A 15,116-nucleotide genomic window follows, 5' to 3' on the forward strand; every position below is an offset into this window, starting at 1 on the left:
ATATTGTTAAAAAAAAAAAAAAAAAAAAAAGAAGTCAGGCCAAATGTACCTTTTTTTATTTAAAAAAAGCTTCGACATTCCAGTGTTTGTTTTCCATTTTCTAACAAAAGGAGGTGGTGAAATGACACTCCAGATTGTCGACCATTATTCTGCAGTCAGTTTAAACATCTACTCTCCATTCAAACAGAAGGGCTCAACTTTTCCCAACAAAAAAGGCATTTCTTATCACGTGTCTTCGATTGTTATGCATATACAAAACTAAAAGAAAGGGAAGGATTTACCTTTGACTCACATTTTCACACGGCTCTGCCAAATCCTTAATAAAAATGGTAAAACAAAAAGAGTGCACACTACCCGCAGTCGTACATCAGTGCTGACATCTGTATGTAAACGGTTTCTTAATCTCTCGTCCGTTATTGTAACAGCAGAAGATGCAAATTGTTCACAAAATGCTGAGGCTGTTTTGGTTCATTCTGGGGGGAGCAGGTGCTGGGTGTCTTTAGTGAGAATGACAAAAACATGAACACAGGACAAAGCTCAGCATCTATTACAGCTACTGCTAAAATGAAAGCACACCAACATCCCTGCACACTGTGCTTTGAAAGTGCTGCCCCGACTTTTATTTACAATTAGGTCCAATGTGTTCCTGAGAAACACACCTCTCTGGGTTTGAGTCGTCCCAGAGTTCATACAGAACTACATGTTGGTTGAAAATAAGGGACTAGGTGTTTTCGCTCTAAGACCAAACCAGAACAAATATGACAAAACAGGCTCTGCATCACCTTAAACTACTTTTCCCTTCGCTCCATTAAAATCAGTCTTTGCTTACTAATCACACCGCAAGAACTTTACACGTGTGCAGCAGAGGAAACGATACATCAGAATCGTTTTTGGTGAACATTCATATGCAGTTAAATAATTATGTCAGTCTATCAGTCTTAAAGGTTTCGGATAATATGATCCATGCCAGATTTTAGGTTTGTGCTGGGAAAGAAAGAGGCAGACAAATCTGGGATCCTGTCCTGTTAAACTTATCCCAACTTTGCTTTACATGTAATACTGCATCTACAGAGGTGGTTCCACTTTCAAAGCAACACACTAAGCAAAATACACAAGACAGACAATGACAAAACCATTCATGAGTGGGAGAACTTCGGTCCAAAGGCTTTCTGTGGGATCCAGGTGTCCATATCTCCATAGAGCACATCCGTTTAATGCAAAAATTATTCCTCTTGTTAGAGAGAAAAGACCTTTCCTCTTCAGAGCCAAATGTGTTTGTGCGTAACTTCCATAGTTAGAAAAAAATAAAATAAAAAATACAACTGACAGAATAGTGGTTTATTGTGTGTCGTATATTTTCATTTATTTGAGAGTTGTGGTAGTTTCTCTTTGCTATGTACAATAATTTATTAGATTAATTCATCTAAAACTGCTTACTAATGTTTCCTAATTTCCTCTATTTATCTTAAAGGAGCACGTTTTTTCCGCATCTTGGCTTATAATTGCTGTATAAATTCATGAGTTTACTTACACGCTTATGTGCTATAAGAGTTGCAAATATTCCAGGGATTTGTGATGAAATAAAAAAAAAAAAATAAAAAAAATTAAATAATCTCCAGACTGAGCTCACGAACGCCGAGTAAGAAATGTGCAGGAGAGGAAGGAGGTCAGACGCCTTACGGGTGACGGAAAGCAGGACTTGTAGTTAAACTGGTGGGCTGACAGGAGATGATGGTGAAGGACGTTGTGGGTTTGACAGTGGGAGTAGAGTCATCTTAATCCGGGGTGTGATGGTGTTCAGATCTTGAGGTTTTTTAGAGTTTCTGCTCTCTTTTTGAGCAGGTCTCCCACCTCCTGTAGCGAGCGCAGGTAACTGCTCTGCACCTTGTCCATAGCAGCCTTTGTAAACGATGCCTCCTCCTGAAACAACAGTAACTTTAGAGACCTGAACAAATCACAACAATACTCTGTAGCTAAGATTTATCAAATCGGACTAAATTTACTCTAAAGTTTCAGCTACTGGTTTTTAGAAACCTGAGGATAATTTATTCTATCCCAGGTTATGTTTTCTGGAGTTTGCACTTACGAGAATTTAAACTGAGATCAGTAGTCGGATGCTTTTATGAACAGTGACCTAAAACTGTGATTTATTTCCTGTGTCCTGTTTCACTGTCCTATGTGATAATAAAGTCGTTACCTTTAGATTCTGGACTACTGATTTAAAAAAGGTGTAATTACATTTTGATGGTTTAAATCCATTTTTCTGTGTTGAGTGCTGTTCACGCATCCTTTGAATCACTCACAATAGCGCTGGCAGCAGTGCAGAGATAATTTGTGTCTAAAAGCCCGTTTTTCACTGAATGTGTCCATATTAAATACAGTGGGAGAAAATGAAGCGCTCCCCCTCTGCCTATCTGAAATTACACCGCGAGTATTTGCACCCAGCGTGTAATATTTAATAAGTACCCATTAAGTAAAAATGACTTACACTAGAAGTATTTTTCTTATTGTCATCTTGTTACCCTGTTATTCCCCAAATGTGTGTCCATAGGTTACGGTGGAGGTACCGTTGTTACCAATAAGTACTCAGTAAGTTCACTGTACTTAGAGAGTAAAAAGAAAACTGCACATTTACCTGTGTGAAACCTTCCAAGGTTAAACTGGCCAGTTTAAGGGCTGTCAAGCCAGTCTCTTGCCCCTTTATGTGGTCCAAAGCCTGGGTAAACAGATCCTGCAAGCTTCCCGTTAGTTCCTGGAACCCACAAACCACCACTGGCTGCAGGAGACACAAACCATCACTGGAGTTAATATTGAAGAGATAACAATAAACGGAACAGAATATTGAGTTTATAGCTTTCTAGTTTACAGTCAATGCAGGCATGACTGTATAACTGTACCAAAGCTGTGTTTGCATCCTTCTTCTTCTTCTTCTTCTTTTGTAGACTTGTCTTCAGTGGTCGGAGGATCTTGGCACAGTAACTAGCCATCCACAAGACTATGCACACCGTCTGTGTTTAAAAAAAATTATATTATAATGTGACTGTACCTTTTCAGTCAGTCTATCTGGGGAAATACAAACTTTCTCACCTCAACAAAGAAGATTAGGTTTTCTAATAAGGAGGGCTGGGTTTTTAATTTGGTCTCTTTCATTTCCAATAAATCCCCTTTGCATTTATTCAGTATTTCTACAGCAGAGAAAGAGAAACATTAATGAAAAACAAAATAAAGTTTACTATTTAATGTGAGAGAGAAAAAAAAAACTATAAAAAAATAAATAAAATAAAGATCAGCTGTTAACTCACCTTGAAGCTGTACCACTACTGTTTTGAAACCATTACAAATCTGGGTTTGAAGCTCAGTTGACTCATCTAAGAAAGTACAAAGACAAAAGTAAATATAAAACGTATCAGGCAACATATGGGCATCATGTTTCCACCATTCTTCTTACCGAGTCCAACAGTCTCCAGCTCCTGTAGGTGCACAGACAGCTGGAGGGCTGCAGCCTGACACTGACAGCTCCCACAGGACAAAGCCTGGACCAGCCGGGTGGAGGGGGGTCCCAGGAATGGATACTGCAGCACAGCAGCAAAAGTTCTTAATAACACTCAATATAAAGAGATGAACACACACCAACTTAAATTTGGAGTAAAGATCTCTCCCAAATTAGGAGACGGCACTAAAATAAAGCTGAATAAAGGTTTGTTTGGTTAAATTATACTGGGCAACCAACAGATGCATAATTTGGGATCTGGAGTCCAGAAGTTTGGTCAGATGAAGAAATTCTCCTATAGGCACAAACATTCCTTCTGCAAACCAATGTTTATGACCTGAGCTCTGCACAATCCTGTTGTCTCGGTCTCTTAACATGTGAAGTCGGTTCAGGTGCGACTGGACAACACTAGTTCTGTGCTCCTCAGACTCTCTTGTGGTAGCGCAGAAGAGAATCGCTCAACACTGATCCCGTTTGGTAATTTACATTATTATTATTAGTTTTAGTAGTAGTAGTAGTTTATCCCAGGCCATATTTACAGAAGAGACAAATTAATTTCATCTTGCCCAACTCCACCCTCATCCAAGAGGGTAGGTTCCGATTCACTGAACACATCTGATCCCGGCTAACAGCCATGGGTAGGGTAAGGAAGGGATAACAAATGGCACCTAAGGACCAGGGCTGCCTACGCCTGCACTATGGCTTTGATGTAGTCACAATGTTACTTTCCTAACTTAAGGCCTGCACCCAAAAGCAAAGAATGTCCACGTAGAACAAGCAAATCTGAGACTTTCAAACAATGTTTTACTCCTAAAGCCTCCAGCAGAGGTGGGGTGTCTGCCTTAAAGCTTTTTTCATGTGTATTTGGTGGCGCTTCACAAAAAAAGCATCAGCTTTTCTATTTTAGGGACAACACTGGTAGAAACTAACTCAAACCGCTAAAACACAATATGAAAAACGTTTCTATCCCGTCTTCCAAATTGGCAAAGATCAACATTAATGTGTGTCTCACCCATTGATTTTCGGTCTATATTTCTTTATTTCCACTTGATATCACAGGGGGTTTTTGTGCGGTAGTGATACAAACTGGTGAGATCAGTTCGCTTGCGTGTATTGAGTCTGTACCTTTATGCCTTTATCTGCCATCTGAGCCGCTGTCTGTAGAGTCTGGTTGAGCTGGGAGAGCAGGGTGTTGTGGACTGAGCTTTTGTCTCCGACGCCGTTCTCATTGGTCATCTGAGAGTTTTGTTGCGAGGGTGTGTGTCCCACGGTGGCCAACGAGGCGAGAAGTCGAAGTGTTAGCGAGCGTATCCGCAGCCACACCAACTCTTCCTCTAGTGACTGACGCTGGTGCTCACCAGTTAACTGTCTGGAAAAGGAACAGGCACATGAGTTCACTGTTCTGAGGGCATTTGCTTGTTTCTGCAAAAAGTTATTATGTACCTCTCTTTAGGGTCCCAGCTGGTGAAAACTGTAAGGTCTCTGTTGTCCCTCATATTGTCCCAGGGAATGTCATCTTCCTCTGCAGACAAAGACATGGCCTTCACACTCTCCTCCAGACTTAACACACTGGAATTAAAAAAGGTACAAGAGAAAGTCAACATTTGTGAAAACTGTAGGCCCACAGCACAAGTTGCTATATTTAGCATGTGAAGCATATTCTCACATATCGGCCTCAAGAAACAGGTCCAGCAACATCCTCTCAGTGCGAACTTGGGCAAAGTGCAGCGATTGGTTCAACCTGTTCCTGAGGGCGATGAACTCGGGGATTTTCTCAAACGCTCCATACTTATATGCCTGGATGATATACTCTGAGGTCTGGTGGGAGGGGGAAGTACAGTGCGGTGGGTAAAACAGACGAGGATGCTGGAGTGTATACTTCTCACAAATCAAATCAGGAAGTGGGATAGACTTACATCTTTCTGGTTAGAGTGGAAAAACCTGAGGGAGAAATTACAGGACTGGGAGGCTGCAGCAAATTGACCGAGCGGCTCAGCATAACGTGTTAACAGATACCTAAAAAGAACACAAACAGGCATCGTCACACTCAGGACGTCCATTGCTACCAGGGGATCCTGTTTATCAAGCACCTCAGAAGTGAAACTCAATCCTATTTGGCCAAAATGTATAATTTGTAAGCATGTTGGATGGGCCTTTAGGCTCGGAAGTTTTATCACTCCCATCTCTGATGTCCTGGCTTGTTACATGACCAGGAGATGGCACAAGCAGAGGACGCATTTATAGATTATGTGCTTAATAATAAAAAAAAAAAAAAAAAAAAAAAAAAAAAAAAAAAAAAGATAAATTCAGTTTTGATAATTTTGGAAGGACCTTCCAGCTCCACACCCGAAAAAAGCAAAACACACAGGTGAGTTGGCAAGTTTCCATTTGCATTTCAGCAGTAATAAATGGACCCCGATAATGTTTTTTTAAATTAAGAATTCACATTTTTAACCAAACACACCAAAGTGTGCAACATTGGATAATTATTCTTACTAAGTGACAGTGTGATTGTTGTTATTGTGTAATTGGGTTCCCGTTATCCAGGTTTAAGACAAATATATTTTTGCAGAAATGTTACAACTCAAAAGTCAGCGCTTTATTAACTCCGAGGTTCACTCACAGCACAGTTTGAGGAGAGATCCTGAAAGTAATCGTGTGAATGCACTGACCCTATGGTATCATGCTGTACGTGCTTGGCATCCAGGCTGGAGTAAAGGTCCACTACAGGCTCAAATGCTCCCAGATGACAGTAAAGGAGCAGCAGCAGCAGTTTGAACTGGGCGTTAGATGAACTGTGAGACAGACCCTCCTCGAGGACACCCAAACACTGCCACACCATATTCTCATCCCCTGCGAACACACAAACTGACACATTCAGAGACATGTTCACTCACACATGAACATCTGGTTTATGACAGAAGAGAAACTCACCAGTGTCTGTCCACAAGTCAATGTATACATGAGCTGCCATGAGACAATACATATCAGAAAACTGCAGCTCCGTCTTCAGAGCGTTCTTCCCTGTGAGACAAAGAGACTCGAGTCAAAAACTAAGGCAGCCACCGTTTTTTTCCCCACATCCAACTAAATAAGTCAAACAACTCGAACACGTCGAGCCTCACTTCAAATAAAACTGCTGCTTAGGACCTTTGCACAGATTAAACAATAGAAACTCAGCTGTTTAAACACGTTTTGCTTCTGTACAATTACTGAATCCTGGCCGTGTCTGACAAACATGGAGCTGCCTATCCACATCTGGAAAATCTTACTTAAGTGTGATAATGTAAGCAGACACAAAGAAACCCTGCTCCTTTTCGTAATACTGTGATACACTGTAGAATCTGAGGATCAACATTTACACACGTGCTTTGCATGTGAATAACTTTACTGAGGATGTCCTGATGAAAATGTTATGACTGGGGAGAAGGTTAAGGACGACGGGTTCAACTTGTCATTTTTGTTTTTCCCCCCTTTTATTCAACTCTATTTACACTACTTGGGTTTGAGGAACTCACACTTTTATTCGTACACCTTGATTCCAAAATGCAAAATCATAGCAGACAAGTGTCATGAATGCACCACCGTGCTTCCTGTATTCTGGCAACAACTACGTGAAATAAAATTGGTGAACGAAATCCCGATAAAAAAGTCATAATTAATACCACGACTCCTTGAGGAGCATGCAGCAATCAAAGACCATTTGATTTTAGGTTCCCAGGAACTGTAAATTTGCATTTTCAGCAGGAAAACGTATTTGACACTGAGCATGTTGACTGATCATGGTAAAAAAAATTCAAAAAAAATGAGGGTTTCCATGTGGCCGTGTTTGAGGTTTGTCACCAATCCGTCTGATATAGACAATCTAACAAGATTTTCTCTGTGCTCCAGAACAAATATTAACACCGAGGCATCTAAGAGTGAAAACAAGTGATGCTCTTACCAAACTTGAGCCCATGGCGATAGTGAGCCTTAAGCTCTGTGATGAGCTGCAGTTTTCCATCCAAATCGAGAGAGTGATGCAGCCCGAGCGCTCGACTCAGCTCACACACGCACAAATGCCTCTGTAATGCTTTGGTATCCTCGGGAAAAGCGAAGCCCTCCTCTCCCCTCTCCCAAAGCGGAACAGCCTCACTCAGACGATTAATGAACTAAAAAGAGAAAAATGGAATTGACAGGAAACTGCTTTCATTTCGTAGTTTCAAAGCACAGCAGTAACCTCTGTCTCACCTGAACATGTTGCTCTGGAGAGAGGAGATGGAGGTATATCTTTAGGTCCGTTATGCAGCAGGGTTTGTCTCCAAACTTTTCAAAGAACTGAACCATGAGCTCCAAAGGGTCACCTGTTTAAAGCCACACACACAGTCACAAACAAGAGCTACGCCTGGCAAAAGGGGATCTGTGCGTTTCAGTGAGTTGTACCTAGCAGACTTTCTTCAGGACAGCCCCTTTTCCTCAATCTGTGCATTAATTCAAGTCGAGCTAAATAGGGACCTCTCAGTGAGTGAGACTCTTTGCTGTCCTCTCCCTTAATTCTGTCTTCCACAAACCTCACGACATCAGCGACAGTGTGATGCACAGAACCCTCGGAACAGCTGCAGACAGACAGGCAGACACAGACACATATGGACAGTGGCTGAATTCAGATGTTAACACCACCTGAGGAGGGATTCAAGGACAACTCAGCAGGTTGAATATTCATTTTTTTTAATGTTTTTTCTGAATAAAGTGACGTTTTAACATTATGATCGACCCACTCACGATTAAAACTGATCGTACGCACAAAAGCAATTAAGCACTTTTAGCTTAATCAGTACATTGGTCTTCCAAGTTTAAGTTTAGAGGCTCCATATTAACCCTCTGTGGTTTCCCCTGGACAATTAATAATGACCAAGATATAATTATCAGATACAAATAGGAAAATCCAACCTAAAACCCTCTAGTGGCTCAGGTTTTAACACTCACACCAGCATCTACAAGTTTGCTTACTGTTCTCCTTCTTCAGGCGGACTCCACGACCGATCCACAAGGTGGAAGAGAGAGTCAAAGTAGGAAGGATAAAACTGCCAATCGTCGGGACTAGAATCAGAAACACACACATTTGGAACGGTCGTTTGACATCCGTGCGTCTTCTCATGTTCCCAGATGTCACATTAACACACTCACTTTTTCAGAAGCAGCTTATGGGCCAAGGCATTACACTCTGGCCAGCGTTGTAGCTGCTGGTACAGCATCATACACTTGTTTTCTCTGCTCTGCAGCTCACTAGTCAGCTTCTCTGTCAGTAGAGACATCAGCATGAGATGACATGATACCATATACAGTATGTTCAGCTTCTACAGGGGAAAAAAGGAAAAGAAAAAGAAATCGGCCTACCGCCAAGTGGCCCTCTGATGACTTCGAGAGCCTCTACATACTTTCCCAAGCGCTCTAGGATCATAAAATATAGCTGAACCTGTAGTGACACATAACAAGCCAATGTTCAATAATACAAGCACCTCTGCAGCCTTACAGCACTGGTACCTGAGTACCAATAAGAGAACCTATTTTAAAATACATAAGAAAAGTGGAGGTCGCATTGTATTTGAAAAGTAAACAGTAGATCTATTTTTGAATGGACAAAGTACATCATGTTGCATTTTGGTTGTTTGGAATTCCCTTCAATTCACCATCATTGATTACAAAAAACTGAGTTTGAGTGTTAAGATGCAGTTCTTGTGTCACGTGCAGACCCTGGATTTCATGCCACACAGACAACATACTCACCTCTGCTTCTGCCTCTATCTTCTCCTCCTTGACCATTTTTTCCACCATGCGTTCAGCCAAGGGCAAGAACATGGTCTGGGCCAGTTTTTCATCTTGTGCTGAGATGGCCTAGACAACACAGTACATCTATTACGTCCACGACATTGACAATTTAAAGGATGCCACCATGTTTTGGGAAAAGCTTTCCTGTACCTGCATCACCAGACTCATGACAGACCAGAAGTAATAGGGATTCTTGGGGACGATTTTATACAAGGCCATTCCTGCCTGTAAAGGGGGAACATTCGTTGCTCTGATTATTTTCCCTGCGGGTCATGTCCGTTTACGTGTTTGTATGCACACGTGAAAGCGAGCTTTCTCACCTGCTGCATCTTCTTGTACTCCCCCACACGAGCGTAAGCCATAAAGAGGTGAGAGTGATACTCCTCACTGAGAGGAACCTTCTTGACTGCAGCTTCGTAGAGCTTGGTGACCAACTCCGCTGTGAACAGCAGGCACAATATTTAACGAGACGACACTCCACCGTTACTAACAGACTTCGTGTGAGAGCGCGTATACTCACGACGATGCATCTCCCTGTACAGTATAGTCAGAGCCTGTAGCGAGTTGTCGTCAGTAGGCTCTAGGGTGGCCACTTCCTGGGCCAAAGAGAAAGCTTCATCCTGTTTTCCAGTCCTCTGAAGGCCGATGGCCTTTAAGACCTGAGAGGAGGACGAGGGGGAAAGACAAAGACATAGAGGAACAGACAAAGAAAAGAGGAACTGTATGTGAATGAATGTGACGTTTTTTACCAGGCAGAAAGTTTATGAACCGTGTAGTCATTTGGGAGGATGAAACAAAACAAAAAAAAACATCGGCTACCTAAATGTCCTCTTTGACCAACTTCCAAAGACGCTTCAAACTGCAAAACTTAAGGCCACTTTGGGCAGCAAGTATGCTTTTACCTGATAGAGCACAGACTTTTAAGCCGATATGTTCGACTCCTTATCAAACTTTTATTTACACGTTTTGCAGTTATGGAGCAACATTTCCTCTCATTATTTCAAATCAGGCTTGTGGTCACCGGGCTGCTTTAAGAGCAATCATTCCTCTCTTTTCGGTCTGTTTTTGGTCTCCACCAGTTCCGTAGGGAAATGTCTCGCCCTCGAGCTGCTAAATTCTCCACTGTGTTCAACCACTAGTTTCAAACTGTGCCTGTTATTTTTAGCATTTAGTCCTCAGTAGGTTCTCTGAAACCAGCTGGTTCCGGCTGCTGCAGAAAAAAAAAATGCTACAGGGAGAACCAGAACAGTAAAGCTGGAATCTGGACAGCGAACAATGCGCTGAAACTCACTTTAAAGCTGCATAAAGCCAAAGACAGCTGGAGATTCAGCTGATAATTATCTCGCTGTCACACTGATTTCAACGTGTTATCTGATATTTTGGAGTTAGAAAAAAAGATTTACTCTAGGGGATTAAACTAGGAACCAAAACTCCTTTTGCACTCACAGTATGTGATGGATTACGAAGAGCAGCCAAATTAAACCAATGACAACTCAAGAGTCAACAGCACCATTGGAGACAAACAGGGACATTTGCCCTGCAGTAAAAATGAAATACAATCCAGGAAGTCCAGTTTGAGGAACAGATTTACCCATTTAAAGCAGATTAGACACCTCTAGACTGCACAGTGGTTTGTAACACACTGTACAATTCTCTGGCGGAGATAATCTGCAAAAAGTGACCCAAACTTTGTTTCATGCACAACACTGTGTAAGGACAGTGTGTGTTATCTGTTCCTGTGGCCCAAATCCAAAGAAATCAAAGAAAAAGGAAGAATCAAAAGGCCCATCTGAAAATGGACTAAATGACAACAGGGTCACAACGATCTTATTATATGTATTTACTTCTGTGTCTGACATTTGAGGGAACATGCAGAGAGAAAAAAAAAAAAACCTGTTTCGAAACTAAACCATCTGCTACATCTTTGAATGTTATGAATTTCTTGTGTATTCCCACGAAGAAACATCAGAAAAATTAGTTTGCAGCAGTGCTTCCTTTTTTTGTGTATTAATACAAGTTGTATGAACTTTTAAAATAAAAGAATAAATAAGCATCCGACAGTGAAAACACTGCCGAGTTAGTTCTTTAACAATGAGAAAGTACTCCCACAATTACTAAGAACAGTGGATTTATACAAAACCTTGATTTGAATATTTTTAATCAATGTACGGTAAAGAGTAAATGTTTTAATTAAAGCCAAATATTTCATTGTCCAATTGGAATAATGGACTGATAACCCTCTTCAGGTGTTAGACACATTCAATGGAATTTTAAATATAATCTGAAGACTAAGCTTGTTAAAAAAAATGTTATATTTTCTGGTTATACCAAGAACATTTACAGAACACTCTGAACGCTGAATGTTAGGGTGCACGCCAAATAACTGCAGCGGCCCGGGCCTGAGTCCGAATGGGGACCTTTGCTGCAGGACATACCCCATCTCTCCCCTGAAGTTTTCTCAAGTGTCTCTGATCTTCACTGTATGTATCTAATAAAGGCAAAGAATGGCCCAAAATAAAAAATACAAATGTTGAGAGAAATTAGTAACAGCCAGGTGGCCCTGTGTGAAGTCTGACATCGTTCAGGTCACAGTTGTATCCCAACAACAGCAGCAGAAATGTTCACTGTGAAATCGACCTTGAGCAAATTTTTCTCAAAAGGAAGAGCAGAATTATAACAGGCCATTACAACAAGAGGCCAGAATTATAATGGTGAAACTGTGCCGTGCATTATACAACAACTCCTGTAAAAATATATTAGCATGCAGTGTGTGGGAATCGAAACAAAGACAAGGAATTTCAAGGGCTGTAATCAGTGCACCTGTAACAGTTTTAAATGCACAAGTTCCAGACAATTCGGTGTATTTGTAAGTTCCTTTAAGACCTGTGCCAACAGTGGAGGAGGCTTCAGAAAAAGCAAGCAAAAACAAAACTTTCCATGAGATAAGTCACTTAGTCGCCCACCTTGGCACAGTGCAGGTCCTTATGTTTCTTCAGCAGTTTATCTGCCTGCTGTATTGCCATTTTATTGTTGCCATTATCAAGGTAATCTGGGGAAAAACAAAAGAAGGCACATATATATATATATATTATACTGAGCATAACAGACCGAAATGCATCACATACACATCAAGTTTTCAAGTAGGGCTGCAACAATTATTTAACGATTACTAATATTCATCTGGATCATCTAATCTGCACTGACCAACATTCAACAGCTTTTCAGAGTTATTATTTCCCAAAACAAGTGAAAAAAAATCCCCAACTAAAAACCCGAAATATCTTTTTCCATTCACACAGCTGCAGCTTCCGAGCTACACAGCTTTGGCAACAGAGCACGAACTTATGAACCCTGGATGTAAATGATATGTCAAGGTTCCTCAAATTTCCACAAACTCTCTCTGGCTCACCTGTGGTGACAGTTGGAGCAGTTTTAAAGAATAGACATGACATAATCACAGTGTACTGTCTGGCACAGTTAATTTTGGCACCCAGCTGTCCTGAAAAGGCTAAACTGAAATGTGTGTGTGAGTGTGCACACTCCAGCTTTCACCATCCCTTCAGAAAGGAATACAGTGACAGCGTTACACGCTTATACACACACACACACACATTAATTAGTTAGTAAAAGTGCAACTAATGATTCCCATCTCTTATTAAGAGGCGTGACTACTATTTGGAAATATAATGTCAATTAGAGTATTTTGTTCTTATTGCTGCATGGGTTCGATTCCCTTAGTGAAATTTTAAATTAACCATTATTTGTATCAGTATGATTCTGTCAATTACCATCTCAGGGAATCGGTGAAAAGAATTTTGCATGATGCATTTTGTCGAATTAACAGTCCATAACCCAAAAAAAGGTTCCGTTTATTGTGACATAAGCAAAATACAGTATCCGCCCCTCACAACACAGAAGCTGAAAAAATTACCCGAACCAATATTCAATAAATGTCAAAAGACATTCTGTCTCTAACTTCTCTAATATGAGGGTTTGGTGCTTTTTTTTTAATTTCAGTCAACTGTCAGCTTGGTCTGTGGGGAATTCACGGGCCATTGGTTTATCTACCAACTGACATGAAAAAAACTGCCACTATTTTAATAATCTGTGAATCACTTGTTGACACTCCCTTGACTTGTAGGAACTTGTTATTTTTACATTTTAATTTTTGTAGCCTTTTAGAGACTGAATTACTGACCCAGTAATCATTAGATTTACTAAGGATGAACAGAACCTTTAGTTGCAGCTCCACAACATTCAATTCTGAATTGTAGCTAATTTGCTGAAAAGTAGCAAGAAACGTATGTAAATAGTCAGGTGCTTCACAACCGTCCTGCTTTGATGGACGTTTAACTGCCAAACACGACGGGATCGGTAAAGTTTATGCTCACAATCAGGAAACCCTGTGCTTTAGGTATTTAGCAGCAAAAACAGGCACTTGAGTTGTGACAGCCCCGTGCTAGCTGGCTTGTTAGCATGCTAACAGCTCCCATGTACTGGAGTTAGCTTGGAGCATTGTCCTTAAACTATTATAAACCTGATGCTAACTGGTAGCTAACCATGCAACCTTTAACCAGCTACAAAGCAGCTGTCCACTGAGACTAGAGTTGGACAGATAATAAAGAGCCTGTCAACATGAGTCAAAGAGACTAAGCCTCACAATTAACCAACTTTTCTTTTTAAACGTGTCTAACTGTTGCTGCCTGGCTATGGCTAGCTGACACATTAGCGAGCTAAGCTAGCTGTCAAACAGCGATAGTTAGCACATGAGAAAGCACTTTGAGAATGAATCAAACCGCTCGATTCCAAAGAAACTCTCAACGCGATACTACCACCGTGAATGTCCGCATAGATAATCCCTTTCAACCAGTAGGCGAACGTGGCGGTCACGTAGCAGACCGGGTAAGGTGCACTGTCATAGGGCGCTGCAGGCAGCTGAGTCCGTGGTTGGAGCTGGAGGGGCCGCACCGCTGCCCTCCGACTCCCACACCCTCTAATTTAAACCCACGCACCGGTAAAGAGCACGACAACGTCTCGCAAACCTGCCAACGCTGACAAACGATAAACTTCCCATTGACTCCTCACCGTATATGGGTCTGAGTCTCCTGTCGTTGGGGTCTTGCACATGGCCTCTCGCCGCCATGGTGGAGTTTACCTGGTGGGTAAATGTTCACACATGCGCACTGAGAGCTGCGTCCAGCGATTGAAGACTTGAACTGTCGTTGGATCCCAATGCTCAAAGCCAGAAGTAACTAAAGTCCCTGAGAACATTTACTGAAGTACAGTTTGGAGTTAATTGCTGAGTTTATCCATTCTGTGTTACTTTTGCTTCACTGCGGCCCAGAGGTAGATATTGTATTTTTTTACTCCATTCCATGTATCTGACAGGTTTAGTTACTTTGTAAATGCAGATTGTTCAGAACTAATAAAAGGTGAAGTATTATCATGGATAAAGCAGCTGTCGCTACATAAAGTGGTTAAAATAAGCTCCACGTTTATTGCTGCTGGTTTTGTTCCACACCAAGTCTCCATAGTAACACTGATATTTAGTTTTTATTATGTGGTGTTTGGTCATTTAATCAAAGGTTTTATTTTAAACTTTGACAACACATTTATGTGGTAAACATGTTCTCCATTCAAAATGCTCATTTTCATTGGTGTGTAGCATCCATTTGCCTTTTTATATTAAAGGATCGATTAATGAATGAATGAAAAATAAATGATTTTTCATAGTAAGCAATCAAAAAGCCAGTTGTTGAAGTTGTTCTCTCCTTGAATCTGTACTTCAAATAAACTTAAGATTTGAATTTTAGATTTT

General features: G+C 41.0%; 1 protein-coding gene across 1 annotated transcript; it reads right to left on the minus strand.

The window, feature by feature from the left end:
- Positions 1–394: 394 nt before the first annotated feature.
- Positions 395–14,493, minus strand: naa25 (N-alpha-acetyltransferase 25, NatB auxiliary subunit). Its single transcript, XM_067484586.1, has 24 exons — positions 14,384–14,493; positions 12,262–12,347; positions 9,819–9,957; positions 9,619–9,737; positions 9,449–9,523; positions 9,257–9,364; positions 8,867–8,945; positions 8,657–8,768; positions 8,480–8,569; positions 7,913–8,085; positions 7,721–7,833; positions 7,434–7,641; positions 6,425–6,514; positions 6,163–6,343; positions 5,407–5,506; positions 5,157–5,308; positions 4,934–5,059; positions 4,616–4,859; positions 3,449–3,572; positions 3,303–3,368; positions 3,088–3,185; positions 2,898–3,008; positions 2,636–2,776; positions 395–1,920 (listed from the first exon to the last, which is right to left on the minus strand). Exons 1-24 carry the CDS (start codon positions 14,439–14,441, stop codon positions 1,798–1,800), a joined length of 2,916 nt encoding a protein of 971 aa, XP_067340687.1. The 5' UTR covers positions 14,442–14,493; the 3' UTR covers positions 395–1,797.
- Between the last annotated feature and the right edge of the window lie 623 nt (positions 14,494–15,116).

Source organism: Channa argus, chromosome 18, assembly GCF_033026475.1.
Source record: "Channa argus isolate prfri chromosome 18, Channa argus male v1.0, whole genome shotgun sequence".
Taxonomy (NCBI): Eukaryota; Metazoa; Chordata; class Actinopteri; order Anabantiformes; family Channidae; genus Channa; species Channa argus.